Source organism: Panthera onca, chromosome D4, assembly GCF_046562875.1.
Source record: "Panthera onca isolate mPanOnc1 chromosome D4, mPanOnc1 haplotype 2, whole genome shotgun sequence".
Taxonomy (NCBI): domain Eukaryota; kingdom Metazoa; phylum Chordata; class Mammalia; order Carnivora; family Felidae; genus Panthera; species Panthera onca.
Window position 1 is genome coordinate 27,724,969 of NC_138351.1, and position 22,649 is coordinate 27,747,617.

Genomic DNA, 22,649 nt, shown 5'->3' on the forward strand with positions numbered 1-22,649 from the left:
AGTGAAAACAGGTTTAAAGACAATGCACGTAAAAGTCTTTGTTACCTTAGGGAAAAGCCAGGAGAAACAAAAACACACAAAAAACTAAGAGCTTCAGGACACGGCAAATCAAGTTCTGTTAGATGAAAATCGCTACTCGTAGGAAAAATGAATGAGGTACTTTTAGGTAGCTAAATAGAAAAACAAATCTAGAAAATACCTGGTAACTTGTGTTGGAACACATTTTCCATGATACGTTTAATTTCTAGTCTCTGTTCCAAGTTCTCATTGTGTAAGCCAAACTCCTGTACCACTTTGTCAATGGCAATACCAATTGCATTTATCTGGGAGGGTGTAGGCGGGGGTAACGTAGTGAGCAACTCTTCCTCCTGCTTCTCCTTTTAAGATCAATATTGAGATTAAAAATGACTCACACGGTTTTTACCTTCTACCATTCACTGAGACAACACCCTGTAGAATACTCTGGAATTATTTTTCTCAGCTCTCCCTCTCACCTTAGCTGTGTTAGTCTTCATCTCATCAAACATATATACTTCTTTATGCACATAAAGTGATAACAGAAGGCAGGAATTAGGAAAAAATGCAGGGAAAGAACATTAAAAGCAGCAATGACAAATTATTTGCTTTATTATGACTGGTATAAGGGCATATACCTATGTCCTATTATTGACTTCATTCATCCTGATACTGTTCTGAAAGAAATTCACAAGACTGTCCCGCAAAACATACCTGACCAATGTAAAGTATTTTGGCTAAAATAAATTCAATAATATAGTCATGTTATTAATATCACAGTCTTAAAGAGAGGAAAGTCAAAAGATGACAAGTAAAAACAACTGAAAAGTAAAACATATTTGTTTGGGTTAAAGTTACCTTAATGTTTTTCTTGTGCCTCTTCTCTTTGATATGCTTATGGGCAAATGCAATGGATTCAATTAAAACATCACAAAGTTTGCAGGTGTACTTAGCTGTAGGGTAGTTTCTTGGTCGCTGTAATTCGAAGAGATTTATAGAGACATATATATGTATCTTCCAAAATACAGGCAAACAAAAATTAGCCAGAAATGATTTCCCCATCACTTTCAAAGCTGTTAATATATTATTGTCACTCTTTACTATCTTAATAGTCATTTTTTTTTTTTTTTTTTTTTAACGTTTATTTATTTTCGAGACAGAGAGAGACAGAGCATGAACGGGGGAGGGTCAGAGAGAGAGGGAGACACAGAATCTGAAACAGCCTCCAGGCTCCGAGCAGTCAGCACAGAGCCCGATGCGGGGCTCGAACTCATGGACCGCGAGATCGTGACCTGAGCCGAAGTCGGACGCTTAACCGACTGAGCCACCCAGGTGCCCCTTAATAGTCATTTTTTTTGAAGTAACTCTATTAAATCAAACTATCACTTTTATTTTTTAACCTGTAGTCCTTAAATACTAATAACTACAGTAGGATACCTGACTCCTCAAAGCACATATTCCCAATTACTAACACAGTTTAAACCAAGACAACGATTTTAAGTAACAAATAAAAGACATTACCCTTTTGAGCCTGTCAATGAAGTCTCTCTTTAATCGCTCCTCTGCCTGCTGTAAGCCCAGGAGCTCTTTCATTGAAAGCACAGACTCATCAATCACGGGGCCTTCCAAGTCTCCGTCCTGCTCATTTTCCTCATTTCTAGACCTCCGTGGCTTCCGAGGTCTGGATCTCTGCTTCTTGTTTTCTTAAGTTAGGGGGAAAATATTATTGGCAATATTGAATAATACTGCTCTGATGAAAAAGCAGACCGTACATATTTATGATGTAAATCATGTGATTATCAGAACGACATCTGAACACAGCGAAAGGAAAGCTCTTCCATGGATAAAATGCGTGAATATTCATTAACTACCTCATCTGGACACATCAGTCCTCAGGAATCCTCTTTTTGGAACACTGAAAAAGAATCCATTTCAACCAATGTGATTTTTTCATTTCTTCCTGGTGTGCTCCCATACTCAAGCAATAGTAAAAATTATCCTCTGAAGGCAAGCACACCTGGAATTCTAATATACCTAGTATGGCATAATTACAATGTTAATGTATCATATTCTAGTGTGCCTGTAAGTATACTTGCCTTTCCAATGAAAACTATCCATATGTGCTTTCATTTTTTGTAAGTGAACAAGCTCAACAGAGCAAAGGACAACAGGGTATCTCCAAAGAAGTCAGAAATCAACTACATTCTTATCTGGAGTGAAAATCCATCATCTAGTTGTAAATTTACCTTTCATGTGATTGAGCCCTCCTTCCATATTCATACAAGAAGTCCAGGCCAAAGTTTTATTTACTGAGGACTAGTTCCCATCTTATCTTTACTTTCATTTTAGCTTCTTTAAACAGCCTGCACACTAATAAGCACATTTCGAAGAAAAACGACCAGTAGTTGGAAAAAAAGTTTTCTGTATGTACAGACTAATTCATTTAAACTCTGCTGTTAGTTCTACAAGCTTTGTAACGAATAAAACTTTTTTCCTTTTTTTAAACTTACAACTTTTCTATCTGGAAAACTGAAGATGACTGTGGGATTGATCTATAAACAATGGTTTTCAAGAGCTTTGATAACTTCTATCGAGCTCTGAAAATGAAGCTACCAATAATACATATGATCAAAATAAAACTCATTTCCCCAATTAAAATGGTGACAAATGGTTTGAATAATGTTTAAGTGGCTTATCAAAAATTAGTCTTTCAAAATAGAAACATACTGAAAAGCCCTGCATGAACCAATTCCTAGGTCAAGTTTACAGTGGAACTCATTTCTTCTATGGCACTTACAATGAATCAGTTGACTGAAAAAAATTCTGAGTCAGAAAAGGGAGGTACAGGATCTCTAATTTGAAAAAAGCTACTGTGAACAGCTCTAAAGAAAAAGTAGCAAGCATTGTGCTTAAAGTACCAGAAGGTGAATATATAGTGAAATTCTGTGAATAGCTTCTATAGTAGAAGTGGCAATTAAAAGAAATTAAAGTATTAGGACAAATAGTTTCTTTAAAAAGGCAATCAAAATGGACCAAATAAAATACGAAAACGTAAGTATCATTTGCAGACAAAAATCAGTCTACTTTAATACTTAACACTCCTCTACTCCCAATTAATTTATCATAATCTTTTAAGGACAGTGCTCTTGGTCTGCATGAACTTTTTTTTTTTTTTTTTAAGTTTTATTTTTGAGAAAGAGAGAGCAGGGGAGGGGCAGAGAGAGAGGGAGATGGAGAATCCCAAACAGGCTCCACACCATCAGTGCAGAGCCTGACGCAGGGCTCAAACCCATGAACCGTGAGATCATGACCTGAGTCAAAACCAGGAGTTGGACACTTAGGATGCTTAACTGACTGAGCTACCCAGGTGCCCCGGTCTGCATAAACTTCTGAGACAAGAACTTCTTTTAACTTAGCTGTGTGTCTATTCACATGTAATTTGCCTATCATTACAAGGTCTACACTAAATAATTACATCTGTGATTTCAGTGTTCATAATAAGTTTCTTACTTTGACGCTCATTAGAGATTTACACTAATATGTGCAATACCCATTAGAAAAGTCCACATTAGCTTACAAAACTGTAATTGCTATGGAACCCAATTTCTTTAACTCCTCCCTTCTTGATCACAAAGGCTTCTCACCTATTTGCTGTCATTTTCCAGAGTGACTTCAATTTCCCTCCAAAGAGTACAATTAATTCCTTATTGCTTTTTTAAACATTTTATTTTCAAGTAATGTCTACACCCAACGTGAGACTCGAACTCACAACCCTGAGACCAAGAGTCCCACGCTCCACAGACTGAGCCAGCCAGGCACCCCATTCCTTGTTTTTATACAGAGAAGTGGATGGCTGCAGAAATTCAGATGATGATGACAGCAGCTGTCATTACTGAGTATTTTTTTATGTGACAGATGCAATGCAAGCACTTTATGTGCACTGCCTCGTTTAATCCCTACAGTGATGCTGTCATAGATGCTAATGTTATCCCCATTGTACAGATGGGGAAAATGCTGGCCCCAGAAAATAACTTGGTTCAGGGACACATGACTAAATCAAAGTTAACAGGATTTGAAGTAAAGATTGAAGCATGGATGGAATTCTGAAATCCAGCCTTTTACCTAACAATGTAAGAACTGGAAAGAACTTACTAAAATCCATATCCATTCACATTTAGAACAGACTGTAACTGACAAGACAGTATCACCTTCTGAACTGAGTTTCACAGGACTGCATGGTAAAAATAGCAAGTAAAATCTCATTGACGGGAATCTTGGAAGGATAAAGCTGGGTACTGCTAAAGAGTTCCCATAATTCGAGGAAGGCAACCTAGCTCATCTCATGTGTCTTGTAACATGAATTCTCTATATACGCTATTCCAAGTCTCCCACATTTTATTTGCATATGGCCCATTATTCCATTCACAAAGGACATGTGTATTTGAGTGGATATTTTCCAGCTAAGATCACTAATGGCATTATCCCAAATACATTACATTGGCAATCTAGGATATGTGAGGGATGAAGTACAGGGCGGTAACGTAGAACTGAAAGATAGAAAATAAATATTAAAAAACAAAGCAACTCTAAGATAATTTTCATTATATCTTCTCACATCATTTAATGAGACCCTTGCTTATTAAGACATAATTCTGATTCAAGAAAATTTCAGTCCCTTTAACGAGATCCTTTTTAGGATCCTGAGTGCAGTGCAAAGTTTATACTTCAAATTGAATTTCTCTCTACAGTAAGCGATTTTATACCACAGCTTAAAATTATTTCCTTTCTGAAGATTTCCAAGGGCTAGAAGCTGAGCAGTCCTTCATTTAGCAAATGTGAAAGAACATACCTCTTTTTCATATGGAGAGAATATGGGGGTTTGGGGATTGCCTTCAATTAAAAGGATAGTAAAAGTATGTACTTCCTGTTCAAAACCACTTAAAAGCAACTTTTTTGGTTGTTTTTCAGACTAAACAAGAATACATATATGAGGCTTTCAGTCTGTTAACAGTCCCTATTAGTATTTGTCTGGTTGCAAACTTTCGTTCTATAAATCTTTTGTTTCTATAATGCTACTCAAGATCAACTTTTTCTTTTAAAAAACTATTGATAACTAAGTTAAAATGTCCATGTCCTACCTGGACACAGTAATACAAAAATACTTAAATGTACACAGACTTTTAAAAAGAAAAACACAAATCAAAAGTCAAGAAATTATCAGTACATGTTCCGTTTCCCTCTGTCAAATTCAAGGTCCAGTGAGGCCGTTAATGGCCAAAGCAGCACAGTACTCAATTTCAGGTTCACTTCCTCATCTACCACCCAGCATAATCAGTCTGGATAAGTTTCACCTTGCCAAGCCACAGCTGCCTGCTTTGCAGAATTGTGATTCTACCTTGATATATCACGACAGAGCACTGCATCAGACACTTCCTTCAAGTTCTTTCTAGCATCCTTTCTAGCTTCAAGATTTATGAGGCCAAGAGTTTCTCTCCTGACTGATTCCTTTGTAACACCTCATTCTGTTTGTACTCTTTGATACAAGGAATTTTCTCTTGCTTTTCCTACCTTAAGAAATATAAAACGGCACCTTTTCTCTCATTTAATACTATCAAAAGACCCTCTAAAAATAAGTGACACTTTCTCTGTTAAGTATTCTACATGTCCAGGTCACAATATCAGATGCCTTACCAGTAAAATACAGAAATGTAAGCTGGCCACTGTGAGATAACATGAAAGAAAAAGGCCTCTGGACACCTAGGATTGTGCCAATATTGCCTAGATGCATTTAAATTTAAAACAAACAAACAAACAAACAAACAACTTTAAAGTGCTGGCCAGTTTGCCACCCATTCTATATGGTCACTAAAAAAAGGCTCCCAGCCAATAAATTTAAAAGCTCATTTTTCCAAGCATAATTGGCATTTTCAGACTAAATACTGTTTTACTTTTTCCTTCATATTTATGAGTTTATTTCATTTCAGTAATTATTGTCCATTGGATAATTTTCCTGTTTATAGAAATTATGGCTACATGGACAAAATCTACTATCCACCTTTGAGAAAAATGTATAAATAATCACTTTGGGGCAATTATTATCAAGCACACATGGCCCTTAGAAATGGGTTTTGGTTCTACGGAAACTAAAAGGCAAAACTTATCTGTATTTCTGACTTTAGAAACTTAAAGTGTCCCAGTCTGTTTGCCGTGCAGCTCACTGTTGAGCAAAGAAAAAAAAAAAAAAAAATCCTGGACTATCCTCCTCTGGAGATCGATGCTCCCTCCAAAAGACATATAATCCTCTGAGACAGGAAATCTATGTGGTCTATATTGTGTATTTACATCGAGTAAGATTTTTTTTTTTTAGCTTTATATTCTGTCATTTATATTATGGACACATTCACTATTCAAATACAAAATTACAATACATAATTTAGAAAATACATATACACCACTCAGAAAATATGAAACAGTCCCCAGGGGGATATCATCACCCTCTTCTGTAGAAAGCACCAATGGGAAATATGTTTACCGAAGGAAAATGAGCCTCACGGCACAGTAAACTTTTAAAGAGACCAATACATGCAATGTGTTGAAGCTGCCCAAATGCCACGATTACAGTTCTTAAGAGTATTCGCATTAAATAAGCAGAGACTATGAAAAATTGGAACTGCATTGCTGAAAATAATAAACCTCATTTGGATGACAAAGAAAAGATACTGCGACTTTGGGCTTGTCACTTGACAAGTTGGAACACATTACCAGGGCTTCCTGCTTCCATTTCTGACATGGTTTCTAGGCTTGTCAAGTCTTTATGAAACAGTCGTCTTACAGTTCTGCAGCCTCGTCCATCCTGCCACCTATATCCATCTTCGCTTTCTTGAAAGGAGTCTTTTCTTGGTCGGTTTAGAACAGGAATTCTAGGTCCCGGTTTGAATTCCCTCCAGCTGTCTGAATTACCAGCAAGTTCATCAGAGAGCCATCTCTTACTCTGATCTTTGTGGTTGTCATTCATCCAAGCGGGCTGACTGTAAATTGGGTTTTTAAATGCATAGGGATTGCTGGAAACAGCATATGGTCCTTTTCTGGGGGTATTCCCATAGTTCCCTGGTGTTAATTTTTTTTTTGGAAGGCCTTTTTCCATTTTACTGCTATGGCCTTTAACATAGTCATCCATTATTAAATAATCTTGCTGGGGGTGAGCCCTTCTGAAATCCTCATCATCTATAGTTCCTCGGTCTTTAGCGCGTTTCACAAAATAAGGTTTTGCGGCATCTCCCATGGTCTTTGACTTCAGTTTTCTCACTCTGTACCTAGAAGAAGACATTTTGGGAAATTATCAAACCATAACAAGATATCATACCAAGCATGTGAAATACCACACGTTTATTGCACAGGTGCTCAAAAGTCTGTAAGAAACTCTTCCTTTCCTAATTTCCATCACATCCTAATAATCAGCACATTACACCAAAAGTTGGGAGGCTTGCTTGAGTCCTATAATAGTCTCCATGAAAATTAGTACTTACTATTTAACGTGACGATTACATCTGTGACTAAGGGAAGCTCCCTACAGTCTTGAGAACTGCAGTATAAACAAAATGTTACTCACACCAAGTTGGTTGGCTTTACCTATAAAACAAAAGCGCTCCTCCACAAAACAAAACAAAACCCTTATCCCAAGCCTATGCTGTTAGAAAGCTCCGGAAACAGTCTTAAAAAAAAAAAAAAAAAGTTGCCAATACTTTTAAGTGTTATACAAAGTAACCGAAACTTTCTGTGAACGTAGCTCATCTCCTCTCAGCTTCACTTTTACTTTTCTGTCCCTTCTCCGTCCTCCAGGGAAGGGCTTCGGCTCCCCCTCACTACCACTATTCAGAACCACAGGCTTCGGTCGCCTGGGCTAAAGAGGGGCTCGCTCCCCACCAAGAGTCCCCTCTAGTGAAAGGGGCTGGGTTTCCCACCAAGAGACAAGTCCAGCTCACCTCCCCAGTCCTCACTCTCTAACCCCAAACAAGTTTGGTTTGGTCAAGAACAGCATTTCTCCCTCTTCAACCCCCCGTCTGATCGCCCCACCCCCGATCTGCCTCAGTTTCCACCCTTCGAGGCCGGAGGCAGAGAAAGAGGAGGCGTCCCCGCACTCCTGGCCACGAAGCCACCTCGGGGACCAGGAAGCAGGAAGTGACCTGCCTCCTCAATGGGGTTCCGGGGTCCCCCCGGCCGGCCAGGGGGCCGGGGTCGAGTGCCTCCACCCAAGTCCCTGCTTCTCCGGCGCCGGCAGGGTCTGACACAAAGTGAAGATGCGGACTCGAACCCGGGAGCTCAGTCCCCGCCGGCCTGGGGGCTCCCCGGTCCTCGCAACTGGGGCGAGGAGGCCGGCGGGGGAAGGAGCCAACGTTTCTCCCGGGCCGGGCCCGCCCTCTACTCCGGAGACGAGGGAACCCACCGGAGACCCACCCCGGAGGCGAGTCCGGGAGGGACGCGGAGAGAAGGCGCCCCGGAGCACTCACCACCTCCGCCGCGGTCCCCCGCCTCTTCCTGTCCCGGCCGGGCTCCCTCTCCGTGTTTTCCTTCGGCCCCACTTCCGGCGCTCAGCGCTGTCTCATTGTGCGCGATTCGAAGCCGGCGGTGCCCCCGCCCGAGCGCTCCGCCGCGCACGCCGGAAACGCGCGCTGCGCCCGCAGGGCCGCCCGCCGCCCCGCCCCGCCTCCGCCCCGCCCCCGGCCCGCCCCGCCCGCTTCCGCCGCCGCCGCGGTCGCGCGCACCCTCCGGGGCCCCGGCGTCGAGTCTGGCCGGGGTGCCCCGCTCCGCCCCTCCTCTCCTCTCCCGGGGCCGGCTTCCTAGGCCTCGCTAGCACCCGGGAGGCGCGGGCGAGCAAGTCTCTTGTTCTCCGCGGGAGGCGCGGAGCCCGGGCGGCTCGTGCGCCGGCGGCTCGGCTTTGCCCCTGGATGCTCTTGGTTGCGGGCGAGTGCAGGGCAAGTGCAGCCTGAATGTGAGGCCTTGTAGCGCTCTTGCTCTTTTTCTGACGATTAGATTCAGCGAGGTCTTAGAAATGCCCGCATCTGAGCCGTTCACCCAGATCTCAGTGTGGTCAAGGGAAACGCTTCGCTTTTTTCTTAGACTGGCTACGAATTTGTTTTACTGAACAACACAAAACCGTGTTTTCGAGAGTCTGTGTAATCGCAAAGGATGATCCGAGAGAACCATGCTCGAAATTTTGAAAGAAGAATGCACACCTGGCATTAGCAAACAACTCGGGGTTCCTTTTCTTTTCTTCTTTTGACTGTGTTACCTTCCTCGCTGTCTTGTTCTAAATGCTTCGAAAGCCTCGAACAACTAATAAGATCAGGGAGTGTTGAGAAAATTTGACAGTTTTGGTCTCTCTGCTTTTTAGGAGCATTTAAATTTAAATCCATGAGATGCTGCGGAGCAAAGGTCTTAGAATAATAATGGACACATAAGCCCTGGGTATTGTCAGGCACTGTTCTGAGGGCTTTACAAATATTAACTCTAATCTTCACAACAAGTCCTCCAGGAAAATACCATTATGCCCGTTTTAAAGATGGGGAAATAGTATTTATGGTAAAGTAAAGGGCGCTGCTGGAAACCACTTAATGAGGCAGAGTCCTTTATTAACTTCTGTCTATGCTAAAGGTGATTTAAAACGTGTTGGTGCTACTTTTGTATAATGCCTTATCTAGATGCTTTGGGGTCTGAACAGACGTGAGAATCTAGCCAATAATCTGTCCGACAGGCAGACAATGGCCTTTAATAGGGTCTAAAGGGAGTGTAGTGATACATGAATACATTTATTATGGGACAGTAGCGTCACCACACCCAGTTGAGTAATTTTTATACAAAAGACCTGGTTGGGGAAAATTCGGCCTCAAGTGTCTCGAGTTCTACAGGATCACTGGAGGATACATCCTTTAAGAATTTAAAATATTTTTTATTTGCATTCTCTTCGATGTGTTCCCCAATGCCTAGCATCCATTCTGAATGTGCTTTCGAGATTTGTCTTGAGGGTAAATGAGGCTCTCTCAAATGAGATGCGATACTAATAAAAAGATAATGGCAACATAGCTCTTTTTGTCCATATTATACTGCAATGGGGATTTAAATTAATCATGAGGATCCTTAAAATCCAGTTGTAAAGTTTGGTTTGATTCTTCTTTGGTTGTCACTGTAGGGAATGCTGAGTTTCTCAGAATCTTTGTGAGGATTGTTTCTTGATCTAGACATATCTGTAGCAACTTGAAGCAGAAATTTTGGGGGCGGTCTGGTTCAGGGGATATTAACACTGCTCCGTATGTTAGTTACCATGTATCTTCTGTCTTCAACCACATGCCTGACATTGTGATACATCTTGACAAGTCAACCTTTAACACACCCAGGGCTGGTGTTCTTTTTCTTTGCAGCCAGGGAGTCAGAAGTTCAGGGTTTGTGTTCATAGCTTTGTAGGCCAATTTTTTTTCCTAGTGTGTTTTATCTACTTTGTTCAGGGAACTGTTGGCTCCTTCAAATACATCTGAAATCCAGTGTTCTCTTGCCATCTCCACTACTTCCAACCTGTTACCACCATGATTCACGGCATTGCTGCAATCATCAGCTTTTATTTTTGCCACCCTTAATCTCTACACGACAGCCAGGAAACTGATATTTAAAATCTAAGCCAGACTATGGTTTCCCCCTCAAGACCCCTCAGTGGTTCCCCATTTCTGTGGAAGTAAAAGCCACAGTTCATAGAATGGCTACAAAGCCCCTCCCTTTACTTCTGATCTCACCCCTAATGCCTCTTACCCCTTCATTCACTCCACCCTAGCCACACTACCTTCTTGTGATTCCTTCATCACACCAGGAGAGTTCTTGCCTCAGGATTTTGCACTGGCTGTTCCCTTAACCTAGAATGCTTTCCTTTCTTTGGTGTCTGTTTTGTTCACACTCTCATCTCCTTAGTATCTTCTCTCAAAAGTCATTTCTCCCTTCTTTTTACTTTTTAAAATTTTTATTTATTAATTTTTATTTATTTATTTTGAGAGAGGGAGAGAGAGCGCACACGCATGAGTAGGGGAGGGGCGGAAAGAGAGGGAAAGAGAATCCCAAGCAGGCTCCACACTATCAGTGCAGAGCCTGACACAGGTCTGGAAACCGAAAACTAAGATCATGACCTGAGTCAAAAACCAAGAGTTGGACGCTTAACCGACTGAGCCACCCAGGTACCCCTCTCAAAGGTCATTTCTCAGGGCACTGGGTGGCTCAGTCAGTTAAGCACAGAGCCCAACACGGGGCTTGAATTCACGGACTGCAAGATCATGACCTGAGCCGAAGTCGGATGCTTAACCTACTGAGCCACTCAGGCACCCCTGTAAAAACCCAATTTAAATTGTAACGAGGGCACAGGACTGCAAGAGCACCTGGCTGCAGGGGTCCCAAGCAGGCCAGCCACTCACTCTTGACAAAATTCAAAGGCCGAGAGACAGTGGTGGTGAAACAGGAAAGGAATTTATTTCGGTGAGGCCAACACCAGGAAGACCACAGACTAGAGTCTCATAGACTGTCTCCAAAGTGCTGAAAATACGTCTGGGTTTCTTTAAGGAGAATGTGGGACAAAGGTGGGCGGGTACGTGCCGGTAGGCAGTGAAGTTCAGGTAGATCATTGTCTTGGAGTCAATCACGTGGGGTCTTGCTGGCTGGGGCAGTGGTTATTGCTTTAGGGAGTAATTTCGGGTTCCCATCACAGGATGCTTTGCCCTGCAGAGTCTTTTGTGTGAGTTAAGAGATAAGCTGGAAGGAACTTAATTAGGAAGTACAGACTGAAGTCAAAATAGAGGTAGTTGAAGTCCTCTGTCAAAACTGGCTTATACAATGAGGATTATTTATTGGCTCACAAAACTGGAAGTTCAGAGTGGTGGTATAAGCTTCAATGTCAGCTTTATCCAGCAGTTACGCCCTCCTGTGTATATGGACCTTGTCTTCACATACACAGGAGGGCATAACCCAGGGGGGGCACGATGACAGTGGCAGTTCCGGATGTCACATCAGTCCACCACCATACCCAGCAGAAAGGAAGATGGCCTCTGGAAGCCAGGAACAACTTTCCAAGAAACTCTTGCAAACTTAAATCAATCTTTGGGAAGGGGGATGCCATTACCCTTAGACCAGTGTTTCTCTACTATTGGACTACTGGCATTTTTGGGTTGGATAGTATTTGTGGGGGAGGGGGGAGCTGTCCAGTGCATGGCAACATGTTTAGCAATGTCCTTGGCCTCTACCCAGTGGACTTCCCCCTAGTTGTGACAATCCAAAATATCTCCAGGCAGTGCCAAACATCCCTGGGGAGCAATATCACCTCCAGTTGAGAACCACGTCTTAGACCTTCAGGCTCACCCTTGGAGCGAGGGGATAGGGTCGGTTGACTTTGGGGCACTTGCATTGTTTGAGAGAGGATGAGATAATGGATGAAATCTAGGTCCTATGAGGAATGAGAAAGGTGAGAATGCCAGCCAACAGTGTTCATTTCACCTCTCTTAAACAAATTCACCTCCAGACTTTGCAGCAAACTTTGGCTTTCCTGTAAATCAGGGTATACGTGGGAAAACTGAAAAGTGTTTAGAATTTTGCTGTTTGATCAGGGAAGACCTTCTAGTCTGATATCCACCTTCTTAGAATATCAGAAGAGACAGATGCTCCTTCCTCTGCTCCATGGAAGTCAGAGGACAGAAGATAATTAATGTTGTATTGGAGGGAGACAACATTCAGGGGGCCTTTGAGGGGCTCTCGTTGTACAGTCTTTTCAAAGACCTTCCTCCAAGTCAGGTTTAGGCTGGACTTTTCTTTAAAAAAAAATTTTTTTTTAATGTTTATTTTTGAGAGAAAGAGGCAGAGTGCGAGCGGGAGAGGGACAGAGAGAGAGAGGGAGACACAGAATCCAAAGCAGGCTCCAGGCTCTGAGCTGTCAGCACAGAGCCTGACGCGGGGCTCAAACCCACAAACTGTGAGATCATGACCTGAGCGGAAGTCGGATGCCCAACTGACTAAGTCACCCAGGTGCCCCAAGTCTGGACTTTTCTAATTTCTGTGGCTTGAGGAATTGCCAAGAGCTAACAGACTCTCCAGCTCCTGCCTGCCTAAGAGTCTTAGCTTACATTATTCCAGGACCTTCTGTTTACAACCTGGAACATATGTTGCATGAAGTAAAAGAAGTTAATTTCCAGTGCACATTGTCAAATCCCAGGAAAATCAGGAAGCTAGTGAAAACAAATAGCTCAAACCTAGATTTTGTTTTTCCTGAATTAGCCATATACTTATGGTCATTCATTTATTTCATTTTTTTCGAGAAATGTCGAGTGCCTGATAAGGACCCTTATGAGTGAGGGAAAACAGACACAGTCCCAGATCTTGAAGGGTTGAAAAATACGGTAATGGTGGCAGATGTCCTGAATTTGAAAATTTAAGACTTGGCTTTGAGTCTCCTCCCCCACATTGATCTAGTCTTACTCTGGGGCCCTACTCTCTTCTGGGAACTATGGGAGAGAAATTTTAACTTGCCAATTAACATACCCCAGTCTTCTGATTTAAATCAGACCTTTGATGGTTTGTGTGAGCGATAAGCCCACCGACCCATCAGAGGAGGGATGAAAAGACTCGGAGCACAGTGAAGCAACATCCTTGCAAGAGCAGGTGTCTGATGGACAGGCACACCTGGGGCAGTTATAGCAGACAATTTATCTCCTAGCATTCAAGTCCCTCCCCTGGTTCCTCATTGGCTGAGTACTACAAAGGTTATAGCCTTACCTGGAAGTCTCCTATGCCCATGTAAGGTAAAAAAGTAGCCTGACTTGGGGGGTGGGAGGTGTGCCTGGGTGGCTCAGTCAGTTAAGCATCTGATTTCAGCTCAGGTCATGATCTCCTGGTTTGTGAGTTCGCATCCCACGTCGGACTCTGTGCTGACAGCTCAGAGCCTGGAGCCTGCTTCAGATTCTGTGTCTCCCTCTCTCTCTGCCCTTTCCCCACTCCACTCATGCTCTGTTTCTCTCTGTCTCTCTTGAAAAGAAATAAACATAAAAACAAAAGTAAGAAAAAAAATAGTCTGATTGGAACAAATGTACCTTCCCTGAGGTGATGCAGAGACTGTCAGTCCCTCCTCCCTTTGTTCTTTGGCTCATGTTCACTGCAAAGCCCTTGAAAATAAGCATGCAAAATGCAGAGGGGAATAAGAACCAGGAAGTGAAGTATCTTAAGGTTTGGAACTCCATTGTTGGGGTGGTGAGAGGTTCATACATCTTTCCAATAGTCTGTAAACCTACTGTTAACTAGACAGCACAGCTTTTATTTGGTATTTCTGAAAATGAATCATCTCCTTCACTCCTCACAGTTTGGTCTCTTGAATATGTGTCCCATTGTTCAGATTTCCTTCTCCACTTTCCTAGGATGCTACCTGGGGATGTGATGCTCTGGAATCATAGGACCAGAAAGACATGTCCCTGGGTACACATCCACAGGCTCTGTGAGTGGACCTGTTTCTTTTCTGGTGTCTTTCCCATTGCTCTTCTTTGCCTTGTTGCTAAATATCTATCTAAGGCTGAGTCTGAGGTTTGGGGACTCGTGGTTGGTTCTGTCAGCCCAGTCCACCCCCAGTGGTTCGATGTTGTCAACTCAGACCTGCCCTATACTTGATGACATTGTGCATCCCTCTTGAGGTCTAGCTGCAACTCCTAGGTGATTTTCAGCATGGGTGCTCTACAACCCACCCCCCAACCCCGTCCCCTCCAGGTCTGGCAATTTCCAGGTTACTTTGCCATCTGTCTTCCTTGGCACTGAGAAGAATCCAGAAATGCCTGGATTCTTTTCAAGGACATGTAGAATCTCAAGTATGCCTGAAGTGCCAATTTCAGCCTTCCTCTGTGTGACTATGTCCTGCTGTTACTTTTACACTCCCCAGATCACCCTATTTGTCTCTTGGGTCATCTACTTCCCCCTGGTTCTGAGCTGGGGATGGTTCATGTGCTCCAAACTTTCCCCTCAACTAATCTCACCCTCTGAAGGATGGGAGGTTCTGCTTCCTCTTCCTGTTGCCATGGATATGAGCAGCCCTGTCTTTCCCTCCTCCCCACCTCCCTTTCAAGCCACAGCCATCTCTTTTCCCATGGAAACCCAATAGCCAACTCCAGGCTGTTTCTTAGATTCCACTGCATGTCTCTCAAATGTCATGGTGGAGAAAGAGGCTCTCATCTCCATACTCATCAAATGCCTCACTCTAGATTTCTCTAGGTTCCCTGTGGGTCTTCCACCCCCAGGGCTTCCTAAGGTTGAACCTCCCAAGAGGCCTCTGAGTGATGAAGGCGCATAAGGCAAGCTGAGGGCAAAGTACAAGCTAACAACCCCTGTCCCTCCCCCAGGGTGGAATATGTGTGGTATACCTCAGGCACTCCTGGCTGCCCAAGCACAAAGGAAAGGGCAGAAAACAAATGGTTAAACTGATAGAGTCTCCATCAGTTTACAAATATCTTATCAATAGCCTAATCTCCAGGAAGTGCCTACTGTCTTAATGATAATGCTTTGCTAGAGGGAAAAACAACCTTAGCTTGACAATAGCTAGGCCTCTAGTAATCTGTGAGTCTTTTTTAGCATATGGAAGTCCCTTTAAGAAACTTCTTCTTGACTTTACCTCCCTCAACTCCACAGTGTATAACCAGTCACTCTTCACCACCCCAGTGCAGCTCTTCCTGGCCACAGGTCCCATTCCCGTGCTGTAATGAAATCACCTCTTTTGCACCAAAGACATCATCAAGAATTCTTTCTTTGCCATCAGCTTCAGACTCCCACCACCACTCCAAAACCCCATCATGAGCATTCACTGGATCTGGAACCTATGCCCCAGGGCCTGCAGCCCTCCCTTGGCTACCTAAAGCTGAGGCTATCTGAGGCCGTCAGAACTCATCACTAGGCTGTCTTCGGCTTTCAAGATCCAACCCTCAGAAGATGCCAGGAAGCCACTGCCTCTCTCCTTGCCAATGGGCCCTGCACAGATGGAGAGCTGGATACTGGACCCAGGGGCAGTGAGGAAGAGAAATCAGGCAGAGGTTATTCAGAAAAAACAAGCCAAAACAGAACCGTATTTCTTTCAAAAGGAGACATAGCTGGTGGTGGGTGGGTCTGTGGCAGAAGGATGGAAACTTCAATTGATTGAATAAGCACTGGGTTGAGCCCTCGGTACTGGGATCCAATAGTCCTCTTGTACTTCTGTGGTTTGTGTTATGTTATAAAACAGAGGCTCAAAGAGTGAACTCATGGGGCTATGGCAACACGGCTTTAGTTGAGACCTGACCAGAGTCTTTCTGAGTCCAGAGTTTTTATGTTCTTTTTAACCTACCATGCACCAAGCTCCTGTCCTCTGATCAAGCTCCCCTACCCCCGAAGAACCACTGTTCCTTTTGAATGCTCCCATTCTGAGATCACACTCTGAAACTGGGACTACTGGTCTCCAGCTATAGATCCTGCTTAAAGTCTACTTTGCTTTAATTTCGGGCAACTTATCTTCCTTCCTGGGCCTCAGTTTCTCTAACTGTAAGCAAGAGATAAGGAACATTAAGCCAAACATCCACTATTCCTGACTGATCACAAGAAGTTCAGTTCTCAGTAAGTTATTTTGGGGTGTGCATTTTTATAAGTTTACATATATATATATATATATATATATATATATATATATATATATATTTTTTTAATGTTTATTTTTGAAGGAGAGAGAGAGACAGAGTATGAGCAGGGGAGGAGCAGAGAGAGAGGGAGACACAGAATATGAAGCAGGTTCCAGGCTCTGAGCTGTCAGCACAGAGCCCGATGTGGGGCTTGAACTCACAAGCTGTGAGATCATGACCCGAGCCAAAGTCGGAGGCTGAACCGACTGAACCATTCAGGCACCCCTTTATGTTTATATATTTATAATGATTTACTTCTACTGATTATTTTATTTTATTTAAAAAAAAATTTTTTTTTCAACGTTTTTTATTTATTTTGGGGACAGAGAGAGACAGAGCATGAACGGGGGAGGGTCAGAGAGAGAGGGAGACACAGAAACGGAAACAGGCTCCAGGCTCCGAGCCATCAGCCCAGAGCCTGACGCGGGGCTCGAACTCATGGACCACGAGATCGTGACCTGGCTGAAGTCAGACGCTTAACCGACTGCGCCACCCAGGCGCCCTCTACTGATTATTTTAAATTAGAGTGAGAAATTAAATTATATGTATATATTTTTTTGTTTTTTGTTTTTAATTTCTAGATTTATCTTCTATTTGAGATACTAAATTTCCATTTAGAGTTTTGAAGTAAAATTTGCTAAAAAAAAGTATTAAAAAGATCAACTCCATTTGATGAAAACTATTAATAATTATCCAGAGATGTCAAAAATCATAAAGATGATATACCCATGATTGAACTTTGCTAAGCACTGGACCTAAGGAAGAGAAAAGAAAATACCCATGAGGCTGACTAACATTTACAGTAAGAACAGTAAGTGAAGCTGATAAGGAAGACCAAAAAAGGAGGGGCTTCTATGATAAGGAATTTGAGAGAGAGTAATATGCAAGTCTTTTCCCTGAGCTGCTCTGGCCTCATGGATGCCAAACGTACCAAAAATGCAAGACAAGACATCCAGGTGTTCTTGGGAGGGGAGGGCCCCTAAGCAGGTCACGGCATCTTACTAACGGCATTGGGTGACTCAAATTCCCAGAAGCAATCCCTGCTAACTATTATCTGTTGCTTTGGAACTATTCTCGCCCAAGCCACAGAGATGGAAGTTGAGAAGGGAAAAAAGGTAGTGTAAAGGATGAGAAAAGCGAGGTATTCAGAATTCAAAGCTGGGGAGAGCAGAGCAGGGGGAGAGGTGAACTTTGAAATGCAGTGACAGAAAAACCCTAAATTAAGGTTGTACTGACAATACGTAAGGAGAAAATATGACTTGAGGAGTAGTCTTCATTAAAGAAGATTGAGGGGCACCTGGGTGGTTTGGTTGGTTAAGCCTCCGACTCGTGGTTTCGGCTCAGGGCATGATCTCACGGTTCGTGAGTTCTAGACCCAAAGCAGGTTTTGTGTCCTGGTGCAGAGCCTACGTGGGATACTCTCTCCTTCTCTCTCTCTGTCTCTCCCCCGTTCACGCACACATACTGTCTCTCAAAAATAAGTAAATAAACTGTAAAGAAGGGTTGAGTTTGATTAAATAAAAATAGTAAGTAAAGAAACATAATATGGTCCTGACCTTGAACTGTCCTGGGGTTCCTGACCTGGCATGCTTTATCCCCTGGGCATGGAGCAGGCCAAAGTGCCTCTTAGAGCCGGGCTGTCAGGTAAAATACAGTGTGATCAGGGCAATGTTTGGGGCATACTTATCGTAAAAAAATTGTTCATTGTTTATCTGAAATTCAAATTTAACCGGTGTCCAGTATTGAGTTAATTGATTAAGTATTGTTGCTAAATTCAACTACCTCCAAATGTCTCTGGGGTTTTCTGCTGGAGCTTGCATTCTTGGTAAGGATTCACCAACTGATGAATGTTTACTGGTTCCCAGATTGTCTAATTATTCTGTCTTCTTCCAGTGACCGTATAAAAAGCTCCCCCAGCCATGTTGCATTTTGCAAAATGTCAAACCGACAGAAAACTTGCAAGAAATGTACAATGAACATCTATTTACTATCTCCATAGTTCACTGATTTTAACATTTTGTTGCATTTTCTTTCTTTCTTTCTTTCTTTCTTTCTTTCTTTCTTTCTTTCTCTCCCTCTTTTCCTCCCTTTGTGCACATGTGTGTGTGTTTAGCTGAACCATTTGAGAGTTGCAGACATCCAGACACCTAAGCCCCCAACCCCTCAGCATGTAACTTTTAAAAACAAGGATATTTTCCTGTATAACCACAATGCAATTCTCACATTCGGGACATTAATATTGACACAATACTATTTTCTAACATAAAGTTCATATTTTAATTTCTGCAATCATCCCAATAATGGCACACTTTGCCATTTAACACTGTTTTACTTTTGGGGTGTCTGGGTGGCTCAGTGGGTTAAGCATCTGACTCTTGATTTGGGCTCAGGTCATGATCTCACAGTTGTGAGATCGAGCTCTGTATTGGGCTCTGAGCTGAGCACGGAGCCTGCTTGGGATTCTCTCTCCCTCTCTCCCTGCCCCTTCCCTGCTTACATGCACACTCTCTCTCAAAAATAAAGAAACATTTAAACAGAAACAAAAACAAAGAAAACACTTTTTAAAATTTTTTTCTTCCATACTTGAGCAAGAATCATATACTATATTTATTTTCATGTCTCTGTAGTGTTCTTTTTTTTTTTAAGTTCATTTATTTATTTTTGAGAGAAAGAGATAGAGAGAGCAACTGGGGGAGGGGCAGAGAGAGGGAGAGAGAGAATCCCAAGCAGACTCCACACTGTCAGCACAGAGCCCGATGTAAGGCTCAAACTCAGAAACCATGAGATCATGACCTGAGCCAAAACCAAGAGTCCAACACTCAAGCGACTGAGCCACCCAGGTACCCCTCTAGTCTTCTTTAATGTAGCTCGGCTTGCCAATGTTTTATTATTGTTTGGTTATTCATGACATTAGCATTTTCCAAGAGTCCAGGCCTATTCCATTTCAGAAGTCTGGTTGTTGCCTAATGGTTAGACTTAAGTTAAACACATTTTGCAGGAATACTACCAGGTAATGTTGTATCACACATCATAGTGCATCAAAACAGAGGACCCATGAGGTGAATAGATTCGTAACAATGATGCTACGTTTGATCATTTGGCTAAGGTGTTATCTACTATACTTCCCCCATTACAAAGATCTCCTTTCTCCCTTCATAATTAATAAGTAACTTGGGATGTGACACTTTGGACTGTGTGAGTATCCTTCTTCCCCCATGTTTCTCCCTATGGTTTTAGTATCCACGGATGATTCTCTCTTGAAATCAAATATTACGATGGTAGTTGTGAAATAGTGACTTTCCATTTCTGTCATCTCTTCTGTGTTTCTTAGTTGGCATTCTTCTATAAAGAAGGGTTTTCCTTTCTCTCCCTAATCCCTTAAAAAATTTAAAAAAATATATGTCATGATGGATTCATGGATTCTACTTTATTCAGTGTGTTGTAATCGATTCCTGTCATTATCCATTTTAATGTTCAGATTGTCCCAAATCTGGCAGGTGACAGCCCCTTAAACTGGTTCTTGTATCTCTTTGGCCTATCTTCCTCAGTTTTGAGCACTGCCTTGATTTCTGGCACAACAAGATATTCTGGGTTCACCTTGAAATTAGGCATTTTCTCAAAGGGTTTGGGGAATGGTGTTCAGGAAGCAAGACCTTGTTCCCCGTATGATTATCGCTCTGGGGAGAAATTGCTTTTAGGTCTTCTCAGATGGACAGAACTAGGAAATGCTTTCCAAAAATCATGGGTTCATAATGATACCTCTAATTGATGCCCAATCCAAATAGGATTCTTCCTCTCCCTCCTCCATCCCATAGTTGCATTTTTGTTCTCCCACAGTGAACTCCCTGCTTTCTCAAAACATCAATATATTTACTCATTTGCTCAATCCTGCAATATACATAAAGCAGTTTCAGAATTGCCTCACCCACATCACTATGCAAACAAGCCAACCAAGTAAAGTTCAAGGTTTCTTTTATCCTTAGAATCCCACTGAAAGCATACAGTCAGAATACGTTGTTATTATGTTCAAAAGCTTTTGGGATTCATTGTTTTTCTTTGTAATTTGTGTTATCAACTTGGTTATAATCAAGTACATTCCTTTCTTTCACTTTCAGGTTCTCCTACCGTCCCCTACCCCTGCCATTCTTGTTGATTTAGCTTTATTTTTTGAATATGTAAAATGTCGATGTGCTTCAAAATCCAAAACTGTATAAAAAGTTACATTCAGATACACCTGTCTCTTTCCATCTCTTCCATCCCATTCCCCCAAATCCCATAGGTAATCGAATTCATTCATTTCTTGTTTATCTTTTCTGGGTTTTTTTGTAAAAAAAAAAAAAAAAAAGAATAAATATATTTCACCTTTATCATACCAAATGTAGCATACTACATATAATCTTTAGCACCTTGTTTTCTTTCCCACTCAATAATATATTCTGGAAATTAGTTTGTGCCAGGGCATTGAAATCTTTTTTGTTTTTTAATTTTCTAGCTATATGGTACTCCACTGAGTAAGTGCACCATAGTTTATTCAAACTTCTATATGGGCCTTTAGGGTGTTTCCAATATTTTGTAATTACAAATAAGGTTGTGGGGCACCTGGGTGGCTCAGTCTGTTGAGCTCCTGATTCTTGGTTTTGGCTCGGGTCATGATCTTGCAGTTAGCAAGTTCAAGCCCCGCATCATGCTCCACACTAACAGTGCAGAACCTCCTTGGGATTCTCTCTCTCTCTCTCTCTCTCTCTCTCTCCCTCTCCTGGTTATATTCTTTCTCTCCCTCTCTCAAATATAAATAAATAAGCTTTAAAAAATAAAAAAATAAACAAATGATATTGTAAGGAATAACCTTGTGCATTTATTTTCTTGTATAGTTGGAGGTATTTTTAGAAGAAATTCCTAGATCTGCCAAAGAGTAAATACATATGTAGTTTTGCTACATATTATCCAATTCCCCTTCATGGGAATTGTACCATTTTGTACCCACCAGCCACAAATGAGAGTGTTTATTTTCCCCACAATGTGTCCAACGGACTGTTTTGTTAAGAGTTTACATTTTTTGTGAATATTATGGGTGAGATATAGCATCTCATATGGTTTTAATCTCCACAGCTTTTTTTATGAGTTGAGCATCTTTTTATATGTCCTTTCTCTTTTCAAGTAGGTATAACATTTTGAATACTTACCTTGAATCTTGCATCTGTGTTGCAATAAAGTGAAACAAATGTTTCTTCTCAAAGAATCTCGCTTTTGGTGGTTTTATGCACATGAGAAGTAGTTTTATAATGACCTTCAAGATAAAGCATTATTTTGTAACAATATTGCAAAACAGTTTGATATGTTAAGTTAAAAAATTATCTGAGTGGAGTGAGTTGTGTGTTTTTCTGTGCAATTTGAAGAAAGGTTGATAATAATCTCTTTATTTTAGTATATAGCTCTGTTCCAAAAGATTTTCACTTTGATCCTGTGAGGTATGTTGGGCAATGGTAATTACCCCCTTTTTACAGATGAGGAAACTGAGATGGAGAGAAGTCTGGGGACTTACCCAAAGCCATGTGACTAATAAGTGGCCAAGTCAGAATTAGAACTCAGGCTGTTTGACTTCTAATTCAGTGTTCCTTAGGTAACTAAATGCTGAACTATGAATTTATGTATTGGGCATTTGTGTTTTGATGATGGTTCAGAAACGGGAGTTTTTATTGTAAATTAATGGAAAATACATTTAAAAATATTATTTAAGTGAAATTACTAAGTTAACAATGCTACACGTTCTCTCTCCTGATTTCGGGCAATCTCAGTTGCTCAGGCTAAGCCAGATTCATAGCCAATGGAGATAACAAAGAGAGTGGGGATAAAGTATAAGCCGGGGTCTCTTTGCCATGTTCAGATTTTCTTGGGGATTTCTGTCAATTTCCTTTCAATGACTTCCCACTCCTCTTG

General features: G+C 41.8%; 1 protein-coding gene across 6 annotated transcripts in view; it reads right to left on the reverse strand.

Annotated features, from left to right (window-relative positions):
• Positions 1-8,654, reverse strand: part of TUT7 (terminal uridylyl transferase 7) — a 61,400-nt gene extending 52,746 nt beyond the window's left edge. For 2 of the 6 annotated variants that reach the window (XM_060609920.3, XM_060609921.3), the window contains exons 1-5: positions 8,523-8,654; positions 6,778-7,328; positions 1,537-1,718; positions 874-990; positions 200-377 (exon numbers count right to left, since the gene is read on the reverse strand). In XM_060609920.3, the coding sequence (XP_060465903.2) occupies positions 200-377; positions 874-990; positions 1,537-1,718; positions 6,778-7,297 (997 nt within the window). In that variant the 5' untranslated portion in view covers positions 7,298-7,328; positions 8,523-8,654. Of the gene's footprint in view, positions 1-199; positions 378-873; positions 991-1,536; positions 1,719-6,777; positions 7,329-7,541; positions 8,437-8,458 lie in introns of those variants that run through there. The other 4 variants (XM_060609918.3, XM_060609917.3, XM_060609916.3 and 1 more) reach the window with 4 other exon arrangements.
• Between the last annotated feature and the right edge of the window lie 13,995 nt (positions 8,655-22,649).